General features: G+C 45.0%; 1 protein-coding gene across 5 annotated transcripts in view; it reads right to left on the bottom strand.

Annotated features, from left to right (window-relative positions):
* The window catches only part of gria1a (glutamate receptor, ionotropic, AMPA 1a), a 342,037-nt gene that overhangs the window by 183,398 nt on the left and 131,976 nt on the right, over nt 1-26,663 (bottom strand). For 4 of the 5 annotated variants that reach the window (XM_060927686.1, XM_060927687.1, XM_060927688.1 and 1 more), the window contains one exon: nt 8,497-8,681. In XM_060927686.1, the coding sequence (XP_060783669.1) occupies nt 8,497-8,681 (185 nt within the window). Of the gene's footprint in view, nt 1-8,496; nt 8,682-19,890; nt 19,962-26,663 lie in introns of those variants that run through there. The other variant, XM_060927690.1, reaches the window with a different exon arrangement.

The raw sequence follows: 26,663 nt of genomic DNA, 5'->3' as shown, positions 1-26,663 counted from the left end.
GATTGTATACAAATGGAGAAAATTCAAGACCATTGTTACCCTCTCCAGGAGTGGTCGACCAACAAAGATCACTCCAAGAACAAGGCGTGTAATAGTTGGCAAGGTCACAAAGGACCCCAGGGTAACTTTTAAGCAACTGAAGGCCTCTCGCACATTGGCTAATGTTAATGTTCATAAGTACACCATCAGGAGCACACTGAACAACAATGGTGTGCATGGCAGGGTTGCAAGGAGAAAACCACTGCTCTCCAAAAAGAACATTGCTGCTCGTCTGCAGTTTGCTAAAGATCATGTGGACAAGCCAGAAGGCTATTGGAAAAATGTTTTGTGGACAGATGAGACCAAAATAGAACTTTTTGGTTTAAATGAGAAGCATTATGTTTGGAGAAAGGAAAACACTGCATTCCAGCATAAGAACCTTATCCTATCTGTGAAACATGGTGGTGGTAGTACAATCCCGATTCCAAAAAAGTTGGGACAAAGTACAAACTGTAAATAAAAATGGAATGCAATGATGTGGAAGTTTCAAAATTCCATATTTTATTCAGAATAGAACATAGATGACATATCAAATGTTTAAATTGAGAAAATGTATCATTTAAAGAGAAAAATTAGGTGGTTTTAAATTTCATGACAACAACACATTTAAAAAAAGTTGGGACAAGGCCGTGTTTACCACTGTGAGACATCCCCTTTTCTCTTTACAACAGTCTGTAAACGTCTGGGGACTGAGGAGACAAGTTGCTCAAGTTTAGGGATAGGAATGTTAACCCATTCTTGTCTAATGTAGGATTCTAGTTGCTCAACTGTCTTAGGTCTTTTTTGTCGTATCTTCCGTTTTATGATGCGGCAAATGTTTTCTATGGGTGAAAGATCTGGACTGCAGGCTGGCCAGTTCAGTACCCGGACCCTTCTTCTACGCAGCCATGATGCTGTAATTGATGCAGTATGTGGTTTGGCATTGTCATGTTGGAAAATGCAAGGTCTTCCCTGAAAGAGACGTCGTCTGGATGGGAGCACATGTTGCTCTAGAACCTGGATATACCTTTCAGCATCGATGGTGTCTTTCCAGATGTGTAAGCTGCCCATGCCACACGCACTAATGCAACCCCATACCATCAGAGATGCAGGCTTCTGAACTGAGCACTGATAACAACTTGGGTTGTCCTTCTCCTCTTTAGTCCGAATGACATGGTGTCCCTGATTTCCATAAAGAACTTCAAATTTTGATTCGTCTGACCACAGAACAGTTTTCCACTTTGCCACAGTCCATTTTAAATGAGCCTTGGTCCAGAGAAGACGTCTGCGCTTCTGGATCATGTTTAGATATGGCTTCTTCTTTGAACTATAGAGTTTTATCTGGCAACAGCGGATGACACGGTGAATTGTGTTCACAGATAATGTTGTCTGGAAATATTCCTGAGCCCATTTTGTGATTTCCAATACAGAAGCATGCCTGTATGTGATGCAGTGCCGTCTAAGGGCCCGAAGATCACGGGCACCCAGTATGGTTTTCCGGCCTTGACCCTTATGCACAGAGATTCTTCCAGATTCTCTGAATCTTTTGATGATATTATGCACTGTAGATGATGATATGTTCAAACTCTTTGCAATTTTACACTGTCGAACTCCTTTCTGATATTGCTCCACTATTTGTCAGCACAGAATTAGGGGGATTGGTGATCCTCTTCCCATCTTTACTTCTGAGAGCCGCTGCCACTCCAAGATGCTCTTTTTATACCCAGTCATGTTAATGACCTATTGCCAATTGACCTAATGAGCTGCAATTTGGTCCTCTAGCTGTTCCTTTTTTGTACCTTTAACTTTTCCAGCCTCTTATTGCCCCTGTCCCAACTTTTTTGAGATGTGTTGCTGTCATGAAATTTCAAATGAGCCAGTATTTGGCATGAAATTTCAAAATGTCTCACTTCCGACATTTGATATGTTGTCTATGTTCTATTGTGAATACAATATCAGTTTTTGAGATTTGTAAGTTATTGCATTCCTTTTTTATTTACAATTTGTACTTTGTCCCATGTTTTTTGGAATCGGGGTTGTATCATGGTTTGGGCCTGTTTTGCTGCATCTGGGCCAGGATGGCTTGCCATCATTGATGGAACAATGAATTCTGAATTATACCAGTGAATTCTAAAGGAAAATGTCAGGACATCTGTCCATGAACTGAATCTCAAGAGAAGGTGGGTCATGCAGCAAGACAATGACCCTAAGCACACAAGTCGTTCTACCAAAGAATGGTTAAAGAAGAATAAGCCCATGTTTACATTAGACCGTATCAGCGGATCATCAGATTAACGTTTTTAAAACGATTAATGTGTACACAGCAACACCAATACACGATTTGCGTGCACATAGCAACGCCAATACACGGATACGCTCGGCTCCGCAGGCATCCTGCGCTCCAAATCACTCCGCCCTGAACAGCGAGTGCCCTCTGGAGGGTGCGCACTCCGGCCCTGCGCAGCTCACACAGCGCGCGAGTGAAGTGCACAAGCCACGATTCAGGACTGAGCCGCTGTGTGTGTGATCCCAACGCATATCACTTACTACTTGCAAGTGGAAGGATGGCAAGCCTAAAGACAATCATAACTACACAATGGGCAGTATTTGCATCAGTATTTGCAGTATTTTCATACTTTTATACTCTTTAATGAAAGGTGATACAAGGCGGAAGTCCGCGCCGTTTTTCAGCAGTCGCGTCACATGACCAACGCCAGTGAATCAGGAAGGTGGATGTCACAGTGACGTTGTCCAATGAGACGCCAGCTAGAGCTCAGCACAGCGTATCCGCGTATTCTGAATGTTTACACAGCACCGGAGCTGACACGATCTGGATTGAATACGTGGACGCTGGCGGATTCCCGTTTCCCGGAGTTTCCAGGCGGTTTAATGTAAACGGACAGTGCATCCGCGAAGAAAATGAGACAGATACGGTCTAATGTAAACTTGGCCTTAAGTTAATGGTTTGGAATGGCCAAGTCAAAGTCCTGGCCTTAATCCAATCGAAATGTTGTGGAAGGACCTGAAGCGAGCAGTTCATATGAGGAAACCCAACAACATCCCAGAATTGAAGCTGTTCTGTATGGAGGAATGGGCTAAAATTCCTCCAAGCCAGTGTGCAGGTTTGATCAACAGTTACCAGACATTTTTAGTTGCAGTTATTGCTGCACAAGGGGGTCACACCAGATACTGAAAGCAAAGGTTCACATACTTTTGCCACTCACAGATATGTAATATTGGATCATTTTCCTCAATAAATAAATGACCAAGTATAATATTTTTGTCTCATTTGTTTAACTGGATTCTCTTTATCTACTTTTAGGACTTGTGTGAAAATCTGATGATGTTTTAGGTCATATTTATGCAGAAATATAGAAAATTCTAAAGGGTTCACCAACTTTCAAACACCACTGTACAAGTGTACCTCAACAAATTACAGCCCCAATTCTAAAAAAGTTGGGACATTGTGTAAAACACAAATGAAAAGAGAATGTGAAGATTTGCAAATCACAGAAAACCTGTATTTCAATGAAAATAGTACAAAGACAACATATCAAAAGTTGAAACTGAGAAATTTTACTGTTTTTTTTTTAAATATATGTTCATTTTGAATTTGATATCAGCAACACATTTCAGAAAAGTTTTTAACTGAAGGTGCTTTTCAAATATTTTAACTGTTAGTTGTTTCCTGTAGCCCAATTATGACCTATTAGTAGGCATATCAAATGCTCGCTGGTCGTGCTGTGAAAATTGTGCATGCAGACACTCATCTAAGTTTCCAAATCTGTCATCACTTAACTCTTGAATATTTTCTATCATGAATACTATCATTAAAAGTTTGTAATCTCTGCTTTCCAAAGAAATTAATCTCACTAAAATCTGTTCAGTACTTTGGGAGTAACAACAGGTTGAAGTTGGTACAACAGCGTACACTCTCTGCTCGTAGGATGTCGGGGAAACTGCCGGTGATTTTTGAGTCAGGGGAAAGTGGTCAGGCTCTCTTCTGATCGGCTTCTGACTGGATTACTCATGCATATCAGTCAGATAACCCCTATAGACCCCTTTCACTGACGTCACCCGAAACCGGAAGTAAACAGACCCTGCGCCATTTTGGAAGACCAACAAACTCATGATTAGGGGGAAATAAGTGATCCCATGAGAATAAAGTGGAGTGGCAAACGACTTAAACAAACAAATCTGAGCTGTTTTATTTATGATTTATTGGCCCAACAGTAGACTTGAAAGAAACCTGTGTGAGACTTGGCAAAAAACTGTGGATATAATGGATAAGTCTGTGCATGATCTGCGGACACTTTGAAGTAAGCGAACGCAAGAAATTCAGATTTAAAACATGCTAAATTGGCCCCAAGTTGATAACTGTATGAGGAGCAAGCCTCCCAGACTTCTACAATTTAATAATAATAATAATAATAATAATAATTTAGGATGGTTTGGGGCTTGCTCTCCCTCCTATTATATAAATAAAGCATAGTTGTTGTGTAGGCATATATCATAAATACGTATAATTTGGATAAATTAACCTAAATTATGGATACCTTAATAGTAACAAAAAGTATTAATTTTTCAACTGAAAAGATATATTATCTCATCTCATTATCTCTAGCCGCTTTATCCTTCTACAGGGTCGCAGGCAAGCTGGAGTCTATCCCAGCTGACCACGGGCGAAAGGCGGGGTACACCCTGGACAAGTCGCCAGGTCATCACAGGGCTGACACATAGACACAGACAACCATTCACACTTACACCTACGGTCAATTTAGAGTCACCAGTTAACCTAACCTGCATGTCTTTGGACTGTGGGGGAAACCGGAGCACCCGGAGGAAACCCACGCGGACACGGGGAGAACATGCAAACTCCGCACAGAAAGGCCCTCGCCGGCCCCGGGGCTCGAACCCAGGACCTTCTTGCTGTGAGGCGACAGCGCTAACCACTACACCACCGTGCCGCCCCAGATATATTATTAAAAGATAAATATCAACAAGATTACCTTGGCCATAACTATGTGTAGGTTATTCTTAATAACAGCTGTAATATCATGAACCAAGCCACTAACAACATAATTGTAAGCCTGTAGCCCTTTGGAGGCTTTCAAGTCATCAGCAGTGTAGGCAGTGTTCGAACTACGGGGGTACTCGGCGGATCCGAGATCCCCTGAAACAGACATGAGATCCCTTGAAAACATGATTTGGGAAATGTTGGGGGGTCTCTAAAATATTGGCAAAATGATGTTTATTGACATAGCAATCGTGTGTAACGGGAAGCATTTGCATATCAGAAGTGTTGTGTTTACATCAAAGATAAAATAAACCGATATGACAACGACTGCTGCTGCCAGGTTGGTTGTTGAGTAGCCTGACTGTTTTTTTTTCTTGCGTGTGTTATCATTGTTGACGCGAGGTTGTTTTTTGAACATGCCAATGCGGACACGATTTCCCCTGATGAGTTATGACTTCAGACGCGATGCGTGTGTGGAGGTGTGGAGTCCGCGTGATATGTGCGTAAGATAGGCTTCTCATGTGTTTGGAGATCCGCGCTCTGAGACAAGCGCAAGCACCCCCCCCCCCCCAAGGGAAAAAAAGGGACCCCCCGAAAATATCAGCATAGTTCGAACACTGAGTGTAGGCACTGGGTGTAAACAACAAATAGTTTACAATGTCTGGGTAGCAAACAGATGGCAGAATTGGTGTCCGGTCCTCCTTATGTTTCCATTCTCCCTTGCCCCGAGTCTTATCATATGGGTCAAACCCATCAATCACAGCCAGTTTCTCTACATACCGTGCCCTTTCTGCAACTGGTAATGTACTCACATAACCAGAATTATCATCCATCGTGTCACTTTACTCTCGCTCGTACTTTGTTTTATATTGTGAGTGCATGTACTTGGTCTTCCAATATGGCGCCTAACAAAATCTCGCAGCATGGTGACGTCATGTGAAAGGGGTCTATAGGGATGTTCTGTCATTCTCACTGTTTCTGATGAAGTATTCAGAAAAACTTTCTGTCTACTAGTTTTGATGTTATGCTTCACGGGAGACTTTGAAGTGAGTTTTCATAGTTTAACCTAGTTTTATTTTTTCAAATAAAACTGATTCAAATAAAACTGATTTATTTTTTCAAATAAAACTGATTCATGTAGATAAAGAACTATTTTAGAATATAACTGTAGTTGTTTTGATGAAAAATATTGAGATCTTCATGGTCAGAATGATATTAAAAAAAACAGAAGTCAATTTCAATTCAGTTAATTGGAATTATTTATTGGATGTGGCTCACACAGTTTTTTCGAGGTTAGCCTTGAAAGCTGTTAATATTATCATGTATATTCTTTAATATAAACCCTAGTAGGCCCTACTTTTGAGAAATACATAGGCCTACAGAGCACAGAGTATTAGAAATAATCTTTTCTTATTTTTTTATTGAGTGTACTGATTTAATGTTTTTACCTTTTTAGCATAATTAATACTAATTTAATACTAATTTGCACAATTTGTTTTTAATAATTTTTCAAACTTTGTATTCAGTATACAACCATCTATGTGTCTGCCAATGTCCATGTAAATATCTTGAAAAATAGAAAAGTTATTAAGAGAAAACATTTGATCTCATGCGTTAATTAGGCCCATTTTGGACCATGTTATCCTAATACATAACATTACATCAGCTTTCTAAAAATTAAGCCATTTTTTCAATCTTTGATTTGTAATATCTCAATAATGGATAAACATATTTTAATTCTGTAAAAAGTATATTGTTCTGCATTCAGTTCTAAATTCAATGAGAGCATTTTCAAGCAATTTGGATTGAATTTGAATTTTCTCCTAATATGCCTACTGTTTAATTGATTGTTTAAGCAATTATTAGCTCTGAACGTCTACTCCTGTTCTGAGCCCTGGGTTTTTCCTGAATGTGCTGTCTATGGGAGAAAAGCAAGTCATTTTGAAGCTAAGAAAAGAAGGAAAAATCAATCAGAACCATTGCACAACCATTGGGCAAAGCCAATACAACAGCTTAGAATGTCTTGAAAAAATAAGAAGCAAATGGTGTACTAACAAACAGACATTGAACAGGTGGGCCAAAGAAAACAGAAACATTCTGAGAGCTGTGAAGAAAAAGGCCCCAGTTCAGTTCTGAACATGTGTTCTTCTGTGCCCCTAGTGGTTTAGAATATGTACACCTGGTGCTGTCTGGATCTATCTCAATCTTGACCAGGATAAACTGTTTACTGAGATGAACTAATAAATTAATGAATACATAGAAGCTGAGCCAATCTTAACCCTGTCATTTTTAAGATAACAGACAGTGGCATTAGTTATTAATAATGACCTCAGCAGCAAGTTTTCCCTTCAAGCCACCTCTAGGCCAAACAAAGCCAAATCCAACTTGAAACTCAAATTGCTAAGAATATTTCTCCCTATAATGACCTTGATAGAGTGTTAATCTCTCAAAAATAAATTACAGAAATTGCATCATTAACCAGGCAGCAAGTACTGGAGGAAAGGATTGGAAGAAAAATCCTCATAAGGTGAGTAGTTGTTAATTACTGTTTCAGGAAGCTTCCTACTCTTTTCGAAGATGGGTGACAAGAGGTGATGAGGGGAATGCCAACTCCAAATGTCACTGGCATTTTTATTATCTGACTAGCCCTCATCCGATAATCATAGCCACAGGCTCTTTATGAACACTTTGAATTACATTTTAAATGAGCACTCAGGCCTGCTAGTGCACAAAAAGATGATGGTAAAGATGAGTGTATTGTGAATTTAAACTTTTTTTTTTTACAAACAACACTATTTTGGTGGCACGGTGGTGTAGTGGTTAGCGCTGTCGCCTCACAGCAAGAAGGTCCTGGGTTCGAGCCCCGGGGCTGGCGAGGGCCTTTCTGTGCGGAGTTTGCATGTTCTCCCCGTGTCCGCGTGGGTTTCCTCCGGGTGCTCCGGTTTCCCCCACAGTCCAAAGACATGCAGGTTAGGTTAACTGGTGACTCTAAATTGACCGTAGGTGTGAATGTGAGTGTGAATGGTTGTCTGTGTCTATGTGTCAGCCCTGTGATGACCTGGCGACTTGTCCAGGGTGTACCCCGCCTTTCGCCCGTAGTCAGCTGGGATAGGCTCCAGCTTGCCTGCAACCCTGTAGAACAGGATAAAGCGGCTAGAGATAATGAGATGAGATGAGACAACGCTATTTTGGGAAAAAATATCCAGAAATTAAAAATCCCATTCTATTCTTTACATGATAACCCTTTAAAAGTAAAATTAACCCTTTTTTTGTTGTGATGCAAGCAATGGATCACATGAAGGAACAACATCATGGCATCTTAGTTTTGTACTAATCCTTTTTTTTCCCCCCAAGTATATCATCTGAGACCACCCGTACATGCTAAAGACCACTTCAGCAAGTGACGAAGGTGGTACATATGTTCCTTTTTCTACTACAAGGAGGAAAGAATGACTGGTTACCTTCTTCAGGATGGAGCTGAGTCGTTCCAGTTCACAATCAATTATGATCTGGCCTTCCTTCCTTTTATCTAGGTCCTGAAAGACTTTGAGGAAGGATGCCTCAGTCATGGTCTCCACATTCACTGAGGTCACCAGCCAGTTCCGCTCTGCTGCTGTGTCCAGAACTTTCTGCAGTACGATTAGTCCTTTAAAAGCAGTAAGAGGGAAGCATTCTTTTGAGAAACAAATGTGTATTTTCAAAAACACAGCATGACAAATAGTCACATTACAGTGAAAGAAAAATCACATAAAAAATAAAAAAAGAAAAGAAGGGAATAGAGTTGAACACTGACCAGCCACTTTTACAATGGCCTTGGTCCTCCATTCATTTTCTCAATGATCATTCTTCAGCAAAGAGACTGGCTCTTAGGACAATTATTTCAAAACAAAAGAAATAAAAAAAAATAGGGTACAGGACTGTACTTCATGCCTTTTATGAGGGAACAATCTGCTTATCTCATGAAACATTGAAAATGCTATCGGTGAATCATAGATTCTCCAAAGTGTTTTTGTATGTATTTTAGTGTTTTGTAATTGCATTATATCTTGTAGATTTGTGTAAAAGACAACATAGTATTTTATATTGTTCTTGTTTTGATGTTCCTCACTCTCAGTTGTTTTAGCCTGACTAAAGTGTTTCACTTCAGACTTCTTCACACCAAAAATGGTCAGAATGCTTGATCAAAAAGACTCACATAACCAAAGTGGTTTAATGTGCATTATATATACAGTATACGGACAAAAGTATGTGCACATCTGACTGTCATACCCATATGCACTTTCTGAAGAGCCCATAACAAAGTTGGTACCCCTTTTGCTGTTATAATAACCTCCACTCTTCTGGGAAGGACTTCCACTAGATTTTGGAGCATGGCTCTATGAATTTTAACCCATTTAGCCACATGAGCATTAGTGAGGTCTGGTCCTGATGTCAGTTGAGGAGACCTGGGGCACAGTAGGGCATGCTCAAACAGTTCACTGTCATCTCCTAATCTGCCAATCAATCTCCTAATCTTTATTTAATTTTCTGTTGCAAGAGAAACACACTCACAGTACAGAACAGCATCGAATAGGTTGTTTATTGAGTAACCTACACAGCAGTTGTTGAGTGGTTCATTATCTCTGGAGAAAGGAAGAAGACAAAGTTTGGCTACTAGCAAGGAGCAATGAAAAAGCTAACCAGACCAGTGAGTAGTACTTTTTAACCATATAGGACACAGTTATAGAAGCAAATTTTTTATAATCACGGCATCTGTTATCACTTGAAGGAGGATGTTTCCCCTTTTGAGTCTGATTCCGATCAAGGTTTTATATCAGGGCTTTCCCCAGAAAAATATCAGAGTGGCCCGTAAAGGTTGAAGGCTGCTAGGGGGGTCTGGGGGTATGCTCCCCCAGAAAATTTTGAAACTAGAGACTTCAAATGGTGCATTCTGGTGGCATCTAGGGCTGATTTAGGCACAATTCAACATTATTAAATTTGTGTTGTTTTTTTTTTACCTTGTCAAATATGCAAAGGGCAAAATTCAAAGGGCAAAATTAGATTTGAAATGAAAACACTTCATAGCACGCCCCTTCATTTTCCAATTCCAGGATGTCAGGAACAGAATTGAGGTCAAATCATGCAACAGTGCCATCTAGTGACCAGTGCCGAGAATGTGATTTTATGTATGGTTGTGAATGGCAGTCATTGCACGCAGCAAAATGCTTTATTTTCACATCTGGGTTGAGTACCAGGATGGTCTAGACCAGTGTTTCTCAACCACTTGGCCATGGCCCACTGTGCCATCTAGTGGGCCGCAAATTTTTTTCAAGTTTGAAGACAAATACTAAATAGTTCAGGATGTCGTAGTGTCCCAAATCTGATTGCTGGTTTGCTGTACACTTTTCAAGTGGAATAAATGCATTTGTAGGGAAATTAAGAAGAACAATCCTTTATTTTTGTCACATTCCTACTCTGCATTTAAACTGCACATGCGCACACACACATACAGAGAAAGAGAGAGCGCACACACACACACACACACACACACACACACACACACACACACACAGAGGGTGCACATGCGGAATAAACACATATGTTTGTGGGTAAATTATATGCATCTGTGATGCCTGCATGATGCCTGCTGGAAGAGAAGAGCAAGGCAGATTTAGAATCGAGTGGCTGTGGTTTGTTTGCACCCAATACTAAAACTTGTAGTGTCCTAGCAACCATCTCAAAGACGCGGACAAAAAGCCCAGAAATTTCTCTTTACCCAGGCAAAAACAATACAGGATTTATCTTGTAGTGTATTGATCTTCAGATCTTTAACCCAGCCACATATAAAAAGTTGTTTGCCTCCATGCTCTTCCAGGTTTTCATCTGTTTGTCCATGTAGAATGATGTCTGCAGGACCAGGTAGTTTGAGATGTTGGGGAAATCAACAGATGGATAATTTTCCAACTCACAATGAATGAGTCATGCATGTACAGATACAAATAATTACAAATACAGAAGACAGAAAAGATACACAATCTTAAAAAAAACCCTTACATCTTTAATCACTTATCCTGTGTAGGGTCACAGGCAAGCTGTAGCCTATTGCCGCTTTTCCACTACAAACGCGGCTGAGTCGGGCTGAGACGTGCCGTGCTGAGTTGAGCTGAGTGGGGCTGTTGGAGTTGCATTGCAACTACCACTGCGCTGAACCGTGCTGGCTGGAAGTGGGTGGACACATTGGGTGGAGTTAGCGAAAGTGGGTGGACGTCACGTGATGTCGTTAAGCGGTGCAAACAGTGACATCAGTGATCTTTTAAGCGGTAGTCTCACGACCCGGATAGTAAACAATAAACATGGAGGACATGGAGTCGTTAGTGTTGCTGGTCTTGGTGCTGTGGCTTGTTGTCACCGACAACGCCAACAGATATTGGCAAGAGCGTATAGATGAGGCGAGGCGCATAAGGCTCCAGAAATTCTCGTAATTCGTAATTCTTCTTCTTCTGGGTTTACGGTGTTGACAGATCCCAGCGTGCTCGCGGGGCGTGTGTGGGCATGTGAGGACACTCCTCCTCACCAATCAGTGCACAGGGGAGTGTCTGCTCACGCCCCCAGCCTCACTCAGCTCGGTTTGGCTCGCTTCAGCCCCACTCCAAAACTGTGCGAGTTTTGGGGGCTAAGCAGGGCTGAAGCGAGCTGAGTCGTGCTGTTTTGAGATAGTCGAAACGCGAGCCGTGTCGGGCTGAAGTGAGCTGAAAAAGGGTAGTGGAAAAGGGCCATATCCCAGCTGACTATGGGCAAGAGGCAGGGTACACCCTGGACAAGTCACCAGGTCACTGCAGGGCTGACACATAGAGACAAAGAACCATTCACACCTACGGTTAATGTAGAGTCACCAATTAGCCTAACTGCAGTTTCCAGTTGGGGAAACTGGAGCACATGGAAGAAACCCACGCAGACACAGGGAGACCATGCAAATTCCACACAGAAAGGCTCCTGCCGGCCACTGGGCTTGAACCCAGAACCTTCTTCCTGTGAGGCAACAGTGCTAACCACTGCACCACTATGCCACCCAAAGGCAAAACTTTTAAATCTTTAATCCCTTTTGACTGAGAATGCCCTGCATGCAAGGTTTGGCTTCTGGTACATCCATATAGTTTTAAATACAGTACCTACTGTACATTTATAAAAATGTTTTATTGCATTTATTTAATTCCTGGGCTCCCGTCTGTAACAGGGAGTGATGTTGCATTCCATTAATACACTTTACAATAGATTATTAGTTTCTAATAGAATAGATGAGCCAAAATAATTGGGGATCTTTTTTAACAGGCCTTGACTTGTTACAAGTATGAATAGGTGGGCTGTAAAGCAGAAAAGGTTGAGAACCCCTGGTCTAGATGTATATATTACAATATCTTCCTATTTCTATAGTTATTACTCATTTTCAGAGGGGAATAGGAATTATTTAGTAGGTGTGGAAAGTACTCTGCATTGTTCATTTTATGGTATTGATTTTTTTTTTTTTTTTGTGTGTGTGTGTGTGTGTGTAAGTGACAGCATGGCGCTGATGTCGCACCACGTGGTGGAGTGCCACGTATCCGTGCTTTGGGGAAAGCCGTGTGTGTGTCACACACACACACACACACACACACACGTATATAAGTTCATGAAAAGTAAAAAAAAATGTTCAGTTGCATGGTAATGAATGTTTTATTGTGAGGAGTTCATTGGTGTAAAGGGAAGTGGTATTGAAGATTAGAAGCATTACTAGTCATTCACTGATTGAGGCAGGTGAAGCACAGGGATGCGCAGGTGGAGAGAGAGAACGCGAGAGAGAGAGAGAAGGCGAGAGTGTTAACTTTGGGGTCTTGACTGATTAAATTGTGATCTGTTATGTGAATGAAGCTTGTACAAACGTATGTAGTTTGTGTCTTGAACTATCTGCTCGACAGTCTACACTGGAACACTTGTTCTGCATATTTTCTGTGAGCAACTGGAGATATTTCCATTTGAAGTTTGGTCAGGAGTTGTTTATATGTGCGTAATAGCTTCATGTGTTTAGCTCATTACCCTATTGATTGTATTCTATTAGCATTCGTTAGCATAGTGAATGGACCTTTAGCCACTGTATAGCTAACCCAGTTCATGCTATAGGCCCTAGCTCGGCGTTTCTGACAAGGAAACCTGGAACATTGATAAGAGTGCTACAAGATACCAAGGCCCTGTCCACACGGCAACGGATTCAGGTGAATCTGATAAAATTGTTTATCGTTTCGGCCTGGCGTCCACACGGCACCGGCGTTTTGGGTGCCCCAAAACAAAATCTTTTGAGAACGGGTTCCAGAGTGAAAAAATCTGGCAACGGCCCCGTTGCAAAGTCATCTGGATGAGTAGAATGGATTTGTTTATGATGACGTCACAACCACATGACTGTCAGTGCTTCACGCCGGGTAGACGTGTAACGAACTCGATGCGAGTTGTAAATAAATCCTATAACTTGGTTCATGAAACGCGCTTACAAAATATTTTCACTGTGAATATTTATTGTGTAATGGTGCAAAGTGAGAGAGAGAGAGAGAGAGAGAGAGAGAGAGAGAGAGAGAATAGCCCTTAGGGCAGAGTCTTTAGTCCAAACACCGCGGAAGCAGTACCAAACCGCGCACCGCCCGTGCGCTTTCCAAAAACAAAAACAATCCCGCCAGCAAAAATAGGAAAAAAAGGAGCGATCTCACCTCTTCAGATGTTGGTTTAAGTCCGACAATACATTCCTCAAAAAGGGCGTAGAAGAACAAAGTAATCCATCAATGTGTAGCATTCAATTTATTCCGGACCATTAAAGAATTCTGGAGGATATCAGAATGTTGGCGTACCGGCTTCCATCTACCCCCATTCATTCCTCTTTCCGCGTCTTTCATTTTACGCTACTGATTAATAATCAAAACTTTATGTGGCTAATGCTACAGAAGAAGGGGTTTATGTGCATGCGTCTACTTCTTCTATTGTTCTGGTGTCTCCGATGGGACCGTGTTACAGCGCACGTAGAGGTGTGGCATGTGTATTGCATCGTTTTCAGCAAGCGTTGCGTTCCCATATGTACCTGAAATTTTACTGATCCGTTGCCCATGTAGACGCGATATTTAAAAAAAAAATCTCGTTGCCGTTGTCGTGTGGATGTAGCCCAAGTCAACTCTCAAAGTTAAGTGAACTTTGTGGAAAAGACTAAACCATAGTTGGACACCTGCTAATCATCTGTGTTTGCATTGGAGGTTGAGAGATTGGTAAAACCTGTAGAGATCGTATCATTTTGGGACACTTGCTGATCACCTGGATCCTCACTGAGTGCAAAGAGACTTAAAAAAGCTGCAGACTGGACTCAGAACTACTAAGTAAGGTACCACACTTTTATTTTTATGCTCTCTGAATGAAATGGCCAAGTAGTTTTGGGCCTCTCTGCTCCCAAGCATCTGCAACATTGACTTCATATTTTATTTTATTGTTATTTTAAGGGGGGCGGCACGGTGGTGTAGTGGCTAGCACTGTCTCCTCACAGCAAGAAGGTTCTGGGTTCAAGCCCAGCGGCCGACGAGAGCCTTTCTGTGTGGAGTTTGCATGTTTTCCCCGTGTCTACATGGGTTTCCTCTAGGTGCTCTGGTTTCCCCCACAGTCCAATGACATGCAGGTTAGGCTAATTGGTGGCTCTAAATTGACCATAGGTGTGAGTGTGAATGGTTGTTTGTCTCTATGTGTCAGCCCTGCGATGACCTGGCGACTTGTCCAGGGTGTACCCCGCCTCTCGCTTATAGTCAGCTGGGAGAGGCTCCAGCTTTCCTGCAACCCTGCACAGGATAAGTGGTTACAGATAATGGATGGATGGCTGTTATTTTAAGGGGTGCTGGTGTGTGTGTGTGCTTGGTGAATGTGAGCTCACTGAATTGGATAAACTGAATTGATAACATTTATTGAAGGGAAGGTGAAACTCAAAAAATAACATTCATTTTATTTGTTCATTTTCAAAGTAAATAAGATCAGTTTATTGCTGTTATTACTGCTTCCAATGTGACATCTGGTTATTTCCTTGAATAGAAGTAGCTAAGCATAAGAGAATATAAATGCTAGTTTGCTTAAGAGGTTATAGGTTAATAACTTAAGCAATCAGGGTGTTATAGCTCATTAGAGGTAACTAAAGAGACTCATGATTGTGTGGGTAGAAGAACACAAGACAACCTCAATTTAAGTATTCTTGTTTGTGAGTTTGATTACCTGGAGTAATGAACTCGGGGGCCCTTACCTGATTAAAATAATTATAGGTGAGCTACATAAAATGGAGGCACTGCTTGGATAGAGTGTGTTCTGAGTTTCTAGATGCACTAGGTTAGAATCAATAATTTGCTGGGCATAACAATTACAATAGGATATAGGAAAATATGGAGAGTTACACTATGTTTGTAAACAAGTTTGCAAAGTGGTGTCGTGGAGAGCAGCTGAACAAGAGCCATGCACTACTGACCACTGTACCAACAAATACACATATTGCACAAATAGAAGATAAATTGCAGACCATAAAGTGTCTTAGACATGTGTGTAATAAGTCCCTGATGTGGGTGGAGTACAGAAGCACAGCAGGTGGGAGTTGATGTTCACGCACTCACTTTATTTTCCATATTTTTCTGCTTTTCAGCTTTACTCACTTGCTGCTCACACACAGTCACACACACAACATATACACATGTGCTCTGGCTGGGAGAGCCCCCCTTCTCTGCTCTCTCCCAACTTTTCTATCCTCTGTCACTGCAACAACACAGACACACAACGTTAATTAACCACAGGTGCATTGACTTTGCCACTCACCTTCCCTGCTCCCGCCCTCCATTCACAAACTGATGCTAGGCCACGCCCACACTGCCATGTAACCCCACCACCCGATTCAGGCCGGGTCTGCAGCAGACTCCCCCCCCCCCCCCCCCCCCCAATGGGACAGGAAGTCTGCTACTTCCATCTGCGCCCCTGGCCTGTGGACCACCTCGAATTTAAATGGATGGAGGGCTAGATACCAATGGGTGATCCATAAATTGGCATCTTTCATGTGGTGCAGCCACTGGAGAGGTATGTGATCCGAACAGAGGGTGAAAGGGTGCCCCAGCAGGTAGTAACAGAGGGTGAGGACTGCCCACTTGATGGCCAAGCACTCTTTCTCAATGGTGCTGTACTTACTCTCATGCATCAAGAGCTTGTGGCTGATGTACAGCATGGGGCATTCCTTGCCTTCCACCTTCTGGGACAAAACAGCCCCCAGCCCTCTGTCTGATGTGTCTGTTTTCAAAATAAAGGGGAGAGAGAAGTCAGGGGAGTGTAAGAGTCCATCCCCCCCCCCTTTTACTTTGGTAAAAGTCTGTTGGCACTGCTCCGTCCACTGGACCGGTTCTGGTGCTCCCTTTTTAGGGAGATCAGTCAGTGGACTGGTGATGTCCAAATAATTAGGTATGAACCTACGAGAGTAGCCAGCCAGCCCCAGGAACTGTCTCACCCCCTTTTTGGTCTTGGGACTCACGTAGGCTGCAATTGCTGCTATCTTGTCAATTTGGGGACACACCTGCCCATGGCCCAAGTGGAAACCCAGATATTATACTTCCACCCACCCAATTGCACACTTTTTCAGGTTAGCTGTGAGACCCGCCCACCTCAGCGACTCTAGGACAGCCCTAAGGTGTTCTATGTGCTGCAGCCATTATTCGGGCTAGTGTTTTATCCTGCCCTAAGTTTCCGGCCATGGGATTAAATTGAGCTGCATGGAACACAAGTTCCCTGTGGCTCTTTGGGATTAACAACTGGGTTATTTGTTCACTGGTTTGAGTTTTCTGTGTCACTCGATAAATCTATCTTTAATAATCGTGACTATGGGAAGGCAGGTGTCGCATTTGAATGAATGAATGAATGAATAAACCCTTTATTGTCACTTAGTCACAAGTACCAGCGAAATTAGCCGTCAACCCATCAGTACATATACACATACATACAATTGACACAGGGGGAATAGACAGGACAGGAAGACAGGGATGAAAAATACAGAGTAACATGAGGGGAGGGGAGGAGAAAAAAGCAACCCCCACACTATGCTCCTGTGGGAAGTACAGTGTGGGAACATTAAAAAAACACCTCAGCACATAAGCACAAAAATAACACAGTACACTTTACACATGACTCGGGACTCGAGGGGGAAGGGGGTGAGGAAGGGGTGATCATGGGAGGGGGTAAGGGGGGAGGGGCAGAGGTATAGGTAACCCAGCGCAAACAAGCAGTCTGGTCCTGCAGCCAAAGACGGCGCTTACCCACTTGTCACACTGGGGGTAAAAGCGGCGACCATGGGAAGTGGGGGAAGAAATACGAGAGAGTCTAACAGCAGTGATCTTCAGGGGGGAGTTGTTGTCCCAGCAACGGCCTTGGCCAAGGCCAGTGCTGTCTGAGGGAGCCGAAAGCAGGTAAGATTGGGATTGTTTGGTCTTGGGGTGAGTAGACGCATTCCTTTAAATGACTACTCTGTTTGTCCATTCTGGTCTCCGAATCGATCCATTTTCCTTTGCAAAGCCAAAAGCTTCTCCATGATGTTATCCATGTTGTGGTTCAAGTTCTGAATAGCCGCAGTCTGAGTGCCGACAGCTCTGCCCACCGCTTCAATCATGTCGGGCAGCTTTATGGGGCTTTGGACAGCTGTCACCGTTTTCTGATTTCCTCGATAAACCAGGCCAATGCCTAATCCAATCAGTAAAATCCTGTAATCATGGTTCCGAATAGGTAGATGTCTTCAATGTCCTCCACAGAAAGAACCGCCAGGCACATGACCCACCACCTCTCCCACGTGTCCATCATGTAGCCAGCTGCGAACGTTCTGGCAGGACAGGCTGGTTCCCCCGAACCCAGGCTTCTCATCGAGAAAATTGTGTCAATTGCGTGAAGAGACCAGTTTATCAATTCCATGATTTTTAGTTTGGAGAGCAATGCAGAGAGAGTCTCTCAAAAGTATAGACAATAGACAGACGAGACAGCAGAAGCAGGAAAGATAAGGGAAGGGAGAGGCAGAGAAATGCAACCGTCTTCCGTGAGAGCACGGAGAGTTGGCTGGAGAGTTTGACCATTGATTACTCTAACTTGGTCAAACGCATGCCATAGAGTCTTGTCTCATGACTGCTCTAAAGGGAAATCCTTGAGGGAATCCCCGAGAACAGGAGGAGGGGCGAGCTGCTGCTCCTCCCTCCTCATATCGCCCTGACATGGTGATGACGTGGATGGCTCTGTGACAGTTTCTCCAGTCAATGCCACACCAGGATCCCCCCGTGATGTTTTACTGAAGGACCCACTCCCTATTATGTGTTCCATTAAGGTTCAAAACCCCAACCAATCTGTTCTCAAAATCAGCGAGTGGGTGAGACGAAGATTAACCGCCACCTTTATTCTATGCTTTTCCCCTGGGAATAGAATATGGACAAACACTAAAGGATAATTGTGAACATCCCCATGCACACGCAACACCTTCACTGCTTGTGCTCTCCCCAATGCCTTACCTTGCACCAGGCTTTGGTGAATTGAGATCTGACTACAGCCGGAATCCACCAACGCATGATATGTATCCCCTTGAACACTTACCGGTATGCAATATGTTCCGGCCCGATTGGGGGCAGTCTCTGGCATGTCGGGGATCTGGATCACAGCTCCCACCTCCATCGCAGAGCCCTGAGTCTGGAGATGCTCCGGCTCCCTGCCATGCCAGCACACTGGCCCAGGCTTTCCCTCTGCACTGGCATTATAGGGGTCACTCACCTGAGGGGGAGAAGACACAGACACTGAAGAGGGAGATGGGAGGGCACCACGGGTGTGACAGGCTGGTTGGGGAGGGGCCAGCCCCCACCTCTGTGGTGGGGGAATGGAGCAGGGAAGGGAAAGAGAGAGAGAGAGGGGGAAAAAGGAGAGAGAGAAAAGAAATGAAGAGAGGCACCTCATCCGCCTGCCCTCAGAACCACCGCCAGATGATCCTCCACCAACTCAATGGCTCGTTCTAGTGATGCCAGGCAATGACACTGGACCCATTCTGCTATTCCTTCCGGAAGTCGAGAGATGAACTGTTCCAGTGCCACCAGATTGATGATCCCATCAGCATCGTGATCTTCCACCCTCAGCTACCGCCAGCAGGTGTCCCGGAGTTGCTGGCTGAATGCAAACGGCAGGCCAACCTCCTCCAACATCAGCGTCCGGAAGCACTGGCAATGTTGTTCTGGGAAGCAGCCAACATGTTGCAGGATGGCTCTCTTTAGGTTAGCTTACATGAGCCGGCTGTCGGCAGGGAGCTGCTATGCTGTGAGCTGTACCTCACCAGTCAGGAGCAGGAGGAGGCGTGTTATGCGTTGCTCGAGCCGCTACCCCCACATTTTGGCTGCTTGCTCAAAGAGAGCAAGGAAAGCTTCTGGATCGTCATGCGGACCCACCTTCGTGAGGGTGACATGAGGAGGGTCCGTTGTGGTGGTGGACAAAGCCCCTGCCATCGTAAACAGATGCCGGAATGCCTGGCGATCTTCCTGCTGGGCCAGCATCAAGGCTTCAAAGCGTTGCTCTTGCTTCTTCTGGAGGGTGGTCAGCCCTTGATGCTGGTTCTACTGGGTGGTAGCGAGGGCATGGATGAGCTCCTTAAATGGGGAGGACTCCATGTGGTGGTTCTCTTCTATACTCCTGGGTTTCGGCACCACTGTAATAAGTCCCTGATGTGGGTGGAGTACAGAAGCATAGCAAGCGGGAGCTGATGTTCACACACACACACACACACACACACACACACACACACACACACACACTTTATTTTCCTTATTTTTCTGCTTTTCAGCTTTACTCACTTGCTGCTCACACACAGTCTCACACACACAACACACATACATGTGTTGTGGTTGGGAGAACTCCCCTCTCTCTGCTCTCTCCCTCCTTTTCTGTCTTCTGTCACTGCAACAACACAGACACAACATTAATTAACCACAGGTGCATTGGCTTTGCCACTCACCTTCCCTGGCCCCGCCCTCCATTCACAAACTGACACTAGGCCACGCCCCTGCTGCCACAGTGTGTCTCCAGGAAAGCATATTACATGAAATAGAAAATGAGGTACTAGTACTTTTGTGAATGTAAAGAAAAAAGTGACTCCCTCAAATGTCCCCCAGGAAGTGCCCGCACTAGAAGGACTGACGGCATGGCCAATCTTCATTCCAGCTGAAAATTTAGATGCTGAAGAAGACTTCAACAGTAAATTGAGTGCTTTACTACAGGCTGAGGAGAAGCCTGTGGAGGATGTACAGGCTTTACTTGCAGGACCACAGCCAGTCTCCTCTTCCATCGAATCCATCCTTTGTGCTGTTGGTAATCTCTTAGATGAAACAGCCAAACAATCTCTGGAGAGTGAAGGATACTGCCACTTGCGAATCTTTTCAGGTGCTGTGCCCTCTCCAGCAGGGGAGGAACAATTTGACCATTAGTTGGTGCAAGCTTACCTGATGGTTGAAGAGAGCAATGATTCCCTAAAGGATAAAAGGAGAAGAATAATGGAAAGCTTAAAGAGGCTAGTCTTAGAGATGATAAAAGCCATGCGCTAATCCGACCCTGACATTACCCTCCAACAATGTTTAGAGGCTCTCAAAAGCACCTTTGGACTAGCTGAGTCAGGAGATGATTTGTATTTTGCTTTCAGACTACAGCAGCAGCAACCTGGAGAAAAGCTTTCTGATTTCTTAAGGAGGCTGTAACATTGCCTGTCAAAAGTAGTACAAAGAGGTGACCTTCCAGCTAGTAGTATGGATAAAGCATGCATAGAGCAGCTACTCAAAGGTGCAGTGGATGCTGACCTCATGTTGATTCAACTGTGGTTGAGAGAGAGGGGAGCCAACCCTCCAACATTTCTTGAACTATTGCGTGAAATCCACACAGAAGAGGAATATTAAACTTCCCAGACAAAACTAAATCAATCCATGCAAACAGTTCATGGCAAGCTTCAGAGTGATAGCAAACAGAAATACAAATTTAAAAGACCTGAAATTAAAGAAGTAAAATCAATGTTTGCAGCATTTGCCACACATCAAGACATTGAGGAAAAGAAGGAAAGCAGGCCAGGTAGCATAGAGACAGTCACAGAGACTAGTTTGGACACTGAAAAGGTAGCCGGAAAGAAACAAGTGAAGCAACTACAACAAAAGGTAAACTGAAAAATGTCCCATCAGGCTAGAACTCCACCAACTGTAGTTCAAGATTTAAGATTAACTTTATTGTTTCACAAAGTGAGAAATGTGTTCTTGGCCATTCGCCCATGCTGCAGCCACAACACAGAACATACAATACAACACAATAACAAACATACAATAGATATGCACATCCATATCATACAAGGTGCCTGAAAGTGCAAGAAACATTGTGAATTTAAAAAATAATAATAATAATAAAAATGTAAAATAAATAAATAAATAAAAAAATAAATAAGAGAATGAATAAATAACATCTAATAGGTGTAATAAAATGCTAAAATTCTCATCTCATTATCTCTAGCCGCTTTATCCTGTTCTACAGGGTCGCAGGCAAGCTGGAGGCTATCCCAGCTGACTACGGGCGAAAGGTGGGGTACACCCTGGACAAGTCGCCAGATCATCGCAGGGCTGATACAGAGACCCAGACAACCATTCACATTCACACCTACGGTCAATTTAGAGTCACCAGTTAACCTAACCTGCATGTCTTTGGACTGTGGGGGAAACCGGAGCACCCGGAGGAAACCCACGTAGACACGGGGAGAACATGCAAACTCCACACAGAAAGGCCCTCACCGGCCACGGGGCTCGAACCCGGACCTTCTTGCTGTGAGGCGACAGCGCTAACCACTACACCACCGTGCCGTGCTAAAATTCTAATAAGTAAAAATACTAACCTGTGCAAAACAAACAACCACAAGTCATCTGTGCTCTGGTCTTATCTGACCTTGTTTACCAGCTTAATTGACACAGGAACAAATGAGTTTTTAAATCTGTTCAGTCTGCAGTGAGGAACTCTAAACCTTCTACCAGATGGTAGCAGCTCATACTCGCCATGAATGATGTGTGATGGATTGCAGATAATCTTATTTGCATGTTGCAGAGTGGCCTGTTCATAAATACTCTGAATGGAGAAGTGCTCTTTAACACCAGTAATTTTTCCAGCAGCATGAATTAGCCGAAGCAGTTTGTTCTTAAGCTGCACAGAGAGGTTACCAAAGGTTAGTGACTGTAAACACAACAGACAAACAAGTGACTGATCCTGAAGAATGCTTCTGTTACTGCTGTGGTGAAAATGAACACATGGCAGGCAAATGTAGAAACTCTGAGAATCAAAGCAAAGTATTTCAGAGGCTCACTCAAACTCTCAAAAAAGCTAAACATAATTCACAGTTTACTGGTGCTACAGCACCAAAGGAAACAACCTGTACAGTTAGGAAGAGTGCAGTATGCTTGAGCCAGTAGGCATACTAGAGGGCTTAATAGAGCCACCATCCTTGGAGCCACTTAAAGTGAATGGACACCTGTGTGATGCACTATTGGACAGTGGTTCTAGAGTCATCATAATCTTTGAATCCTGGTACAAAAAAATGCTGACCAGACACTCCAGTTCACCCTGTAAGTTAGCCAACTGGGGTTTAAGTCACTCCAGTTATCCATACCTTGGCTATATAGTGGTAGACATCAAGTTCCCAAAAAAAGTGGCAGGAGCACCAACTGCTGTGTCATCCTAGCTTTGATTTGTCTCGATCTACCAGGTCCAGATCAGACCCCTTTAATTATAGGGACCAATGTCAAAGCCAGTCTTCCCAAGCAGTTGGCCCAGCTTTGTGACAATACATCTTTGTCTGTGGTCCACACCTTAGGGCTACACAGCATGGGCCCTGAGAAAGAGAGAAAGACAAATACTGTTGAGTTGCCTAAAGAAGAGGATGATGAAGTAGGGTGTGTCAAATGGGAGGGCCCTGGACCCCTGATAATATCTGCAGGAAACAGTCGTAAAGCAATGTGCAAAGTTGTGCTAGAGCAGCCAATGCCAAATGAAATTTTCATGGTTGAAACCTCTATCATACACCCCTCTTCCTGCAGGTGTGTTGTTGCAATCCATAGTAATACCAAGCAGTGCTGTGGATGTCAATAAACTCATGGTGCTGGTACAAAATGAATCGCTGAAAGATGCAACTATACCAGTGGGTACTGTTGTAGGTGGTTTGTACATTACTGATGTTGTTACAATCGTGTCTGACCCTCAATCAGGATCTGAGGAGTTTAATGCCAGCTTGATTTACTTTGGAGAGTCACCTGTTCCAGAACAATAGAAAACAAGGCTCTGTCAGAAGCTGTCAGAAAGAGCAGCTGTCTTCCTTCTGCATGAACTGGATGTGGGATTAGCCAAAGGAGTGGAGGACACTATTCGCTTGTCAGACCCATGACCATTTCATGAACGCTCCAGACGCATTGCTTCTGCAGACATTGACGATGTGCAGCATCACATCCAGAAGTTATTAACAGCAGGCGTCATCAAAGAGTCTAAAAGTCCATATGCATCCCCACTAGTAATTATCAGGAAACAGAATGGAGATGTGAGGATGTGCATTGACTACCGTATGCTCAACATCCATACTGTTCCTGATCAGTATACTACACCATGCATTGATGAGGCTCTGGACTGTCTATCAGGTAGCAAGTGGTTCTCTGTTTTGGATTTGAGGAATGACTATTATCAGATAGCCATGAAAGAAGAAGACTGTGGCAGCGGGGGCGTGGTCAAGTGCCGGTCTGGGACAGGAGGGCGGAGCCAGGGAAGGTGAGTGGCAGAATCACTACACCTGATGGTAATTAACCTGTGTTTTTGTGTCTTCCCAGTAACCGCGCCCTATTTAAGGAGGCAGAGGGAGAGCAGAGGGAAGCTCTTCCCGGGACGAGAACACAGCATGTGTGTGTGTTTCTCTGAAATATTGTTAAACTGAAAAGTCTGTCAATAAAGCCTGTTACTTACCTTAAGCTTTGTCCTGCCATCCTCTGTGCTCCACCCACACCTAAGGGACATTCGACAGTGGTGCTGAAACCTGGGAAAAGGTGGAGCACCAACCCAGCAGCCCCATGGAATCCTCCCCGTTCGCCGACCTGGTCCACGCCCTCGCCACGGCTCAGCAAAGCCAGCACCAGGCGCTCGTCACGCTCCGAAAGGAACAAGAGCGGCGCTTCGAAGCCCTGGTGCTGGCCCAGCAGGAAGATCGTGAGGCATTCCGGCATCTCCTCGCGTCGGCGGGGTCCACCAGCGCCCCGGCCGCGGGCCCGTCTCCCCTCACCGTGACCAAGATGGGCCCGCAGGACGACCCCGAGGCGTTCCTCACATTGTTTGAACAGGTCGCCGAAGCCTCGGGGTGGCTGATGGAGCAGCGCGCGGCGCGCCTCCTCCCCCTCCTAACGGGAGAGGTGCAGCTGGCTGCGCTACAGCTCCCCGCTGACCGCTGGCTGGCCTACGCGGACCTCCGCCGGGCCGTCCTCCAGCGCGTGGGGCACACACCAGAACAACAGCGCCAGCGCTTCCGCGCGCTGCGATTGGAGGAAGTCGGCCGGCCGTTCGCGTTCGGCCAGCAGCTCCGGGACGCTTGCTGGAGGTGGATGAGGGCCGACGATCGCGACGCCGAGGGAATCATCGATCAGGTGGTGCTGGAGCAGTTCATTGCCCGCTTACCAGCAGGAACTACGGAGTGGGTCCAGTGCCACCGCCGGGTGTCGCTGGATCAGGCAGTAGGACTGGCGGAGGATCATTTGGCGGCTGTTCCGGTGGCAGGACAGCTGATGACGTCTTCTCTTCTCTTCTCTTCTCTCTCTCTTTCTCCCCTCCCTTCTGTGTCCCATCCTCGCCCCATTCCCCCACCACGGAGACGGGGGCCGGCTCCACCCCAGCCGGCCCGCCGCACCCGTGGTGCCCTTCCGTTTCTCCCTTTTGTGTCTGTCTCTCCCCCCCCTCAGGTGAGTGAGCCCCAGAGCACCGGTGCAGAGGGAAAGCCCGGGCCGGTTTGCTGGCGCTGCGGGGAGCCGGGCCACCTGCAACAACAGTGCGCAGCAATGGAGGTGGGCGCGGTGGTACGGATCCCCGATGCGCCAGAGGCCGCCCTCGATCGGGCCGGAGCGTATTGCATACCGGTGAGTGTCCAAGGGGCTACATATCAGGCGTTGGTGGATTCTGGTTGCAATCAGACCTCGATCCGCCAAAGCCTGGTGCAAGACGAGGCATTGGGGGGAGCACAGGGGGTGAAGGTGTTGTGTGTGCACGGGAATGTTCACAGCTACCCTTTGGTGTCGGTCCACATATTTTTCAGAGGGGAAAAATCTATAGTGAAGGCGGCGGTTAATCCTCGCCTTACCCACTCTTTAATTTTGGGAACTGATTGGCCTGGATTTCGGGGTTTAATGACGCGCCTAGTAAAGAGTGGGTCCTGCCATTTGACAGGGGGAGGTCTCGGTGTCGCTTTGGCTGGAGCTGCTGTCGCAGAGCTGTCTATGTCATCTCCGCGACAGAGTGAGGAGCCGCCGGCTCCTCCTCTGTCTGTTGGGGAATCCCTCGCGGATTTCCCATTAGAACAATCGCGAGACGAGACTCTGCGACATGCGTTTGACCAAGTGAGAGTAATTGATGGTCAAACGCTCCAGCGGAACGCCACCCCGTCCTTCCCCTATTTTTCTATTATGAAGGATAGATTATACCGAGTGACGCAGGACACTCAGACGAAAGAGCGAGTCACACAGCTGTTAATTCCAAAGAGCCGCCGGGAATTGGTATTCCAGGTGGCTCACTTTAATCCCATGGCTGGACACCTAGGGCAGGATAAGACACTAGCCCGAATAATGGCCCGATTCTATTGGCTGGGGATTCGCGGCGATGTCCGTAGGTGGTGTACGGCGTGCCGCAAATGCCAATTAGTAAATCCAGCAGCCATTCCAAAAGTGCCTTTGCGCCCTCTACCTCTAATCGAGACCCCGTTCGAAAGAATTGGGATGGATCTCGTCAGGCCATTAGATCGGTCAGCACGAGGGTACCGCTTTATATTAGTCCTGGTGGACTATGCAACGCGATACCCGGAAGCAGTGCCTCTGCGCAATATCTCCGCACGCAGTATTACGGAGGCACTCTTCCGCGTCATCTCCTGAGTTGGAATCCTGAAAGAGATTCTGACTGATCAAGGCACTTCATTTATGTCACGGACACTGCACGAACTGTATGGTTTATTGGGGATTAAGCCGATCCGCACCAGTGTGTATCACCCACAAACGGACGGTTTAGTAGAACGGTTCAACCGCACCCTCAAGAATATATAAAAAAATTCATAAGTGAGGACGCACATAATTGGGATAGGTGGCTCGAGCCCTTGCTGTTCTCAGTGCGAGAGGTCCCCCAAGCCTCCACGGGGTTCTCCCCGTTCGAATTGTTATATGGGCGTAAGCTGCGCGGCATCCTAGATGTGCTGCGGGAAAACTGGGAGGAGGGACCTTCACAAAGCAAAAATGAAATCCAATACGTTATGGACCTGCGCGCAAAACTCCACACTCTCACCCACCTAACTCAGGAGAATTTGCGGCAGGCCCAGGAACGG

This window comes from Neoarius graeffei, chromosome 8 (assembly GCF_027579695.1).
Source record: "Neoarius graeffei isolate fNeoGra1 chromosome 8, fNeoGra1.pri, whole genome shotgun sequence".
NCBI lineage: Eukaryota > Metazoa > Chordata > Actinopteri > Siluriformes > Ariidae > Neoarius > Neoarius graeffei.
The sequence above is the reverse complement of the archived record's forward strand: the minus strand, read 5'-3'. Positions and strand labels throughout refer to the sequence as shown.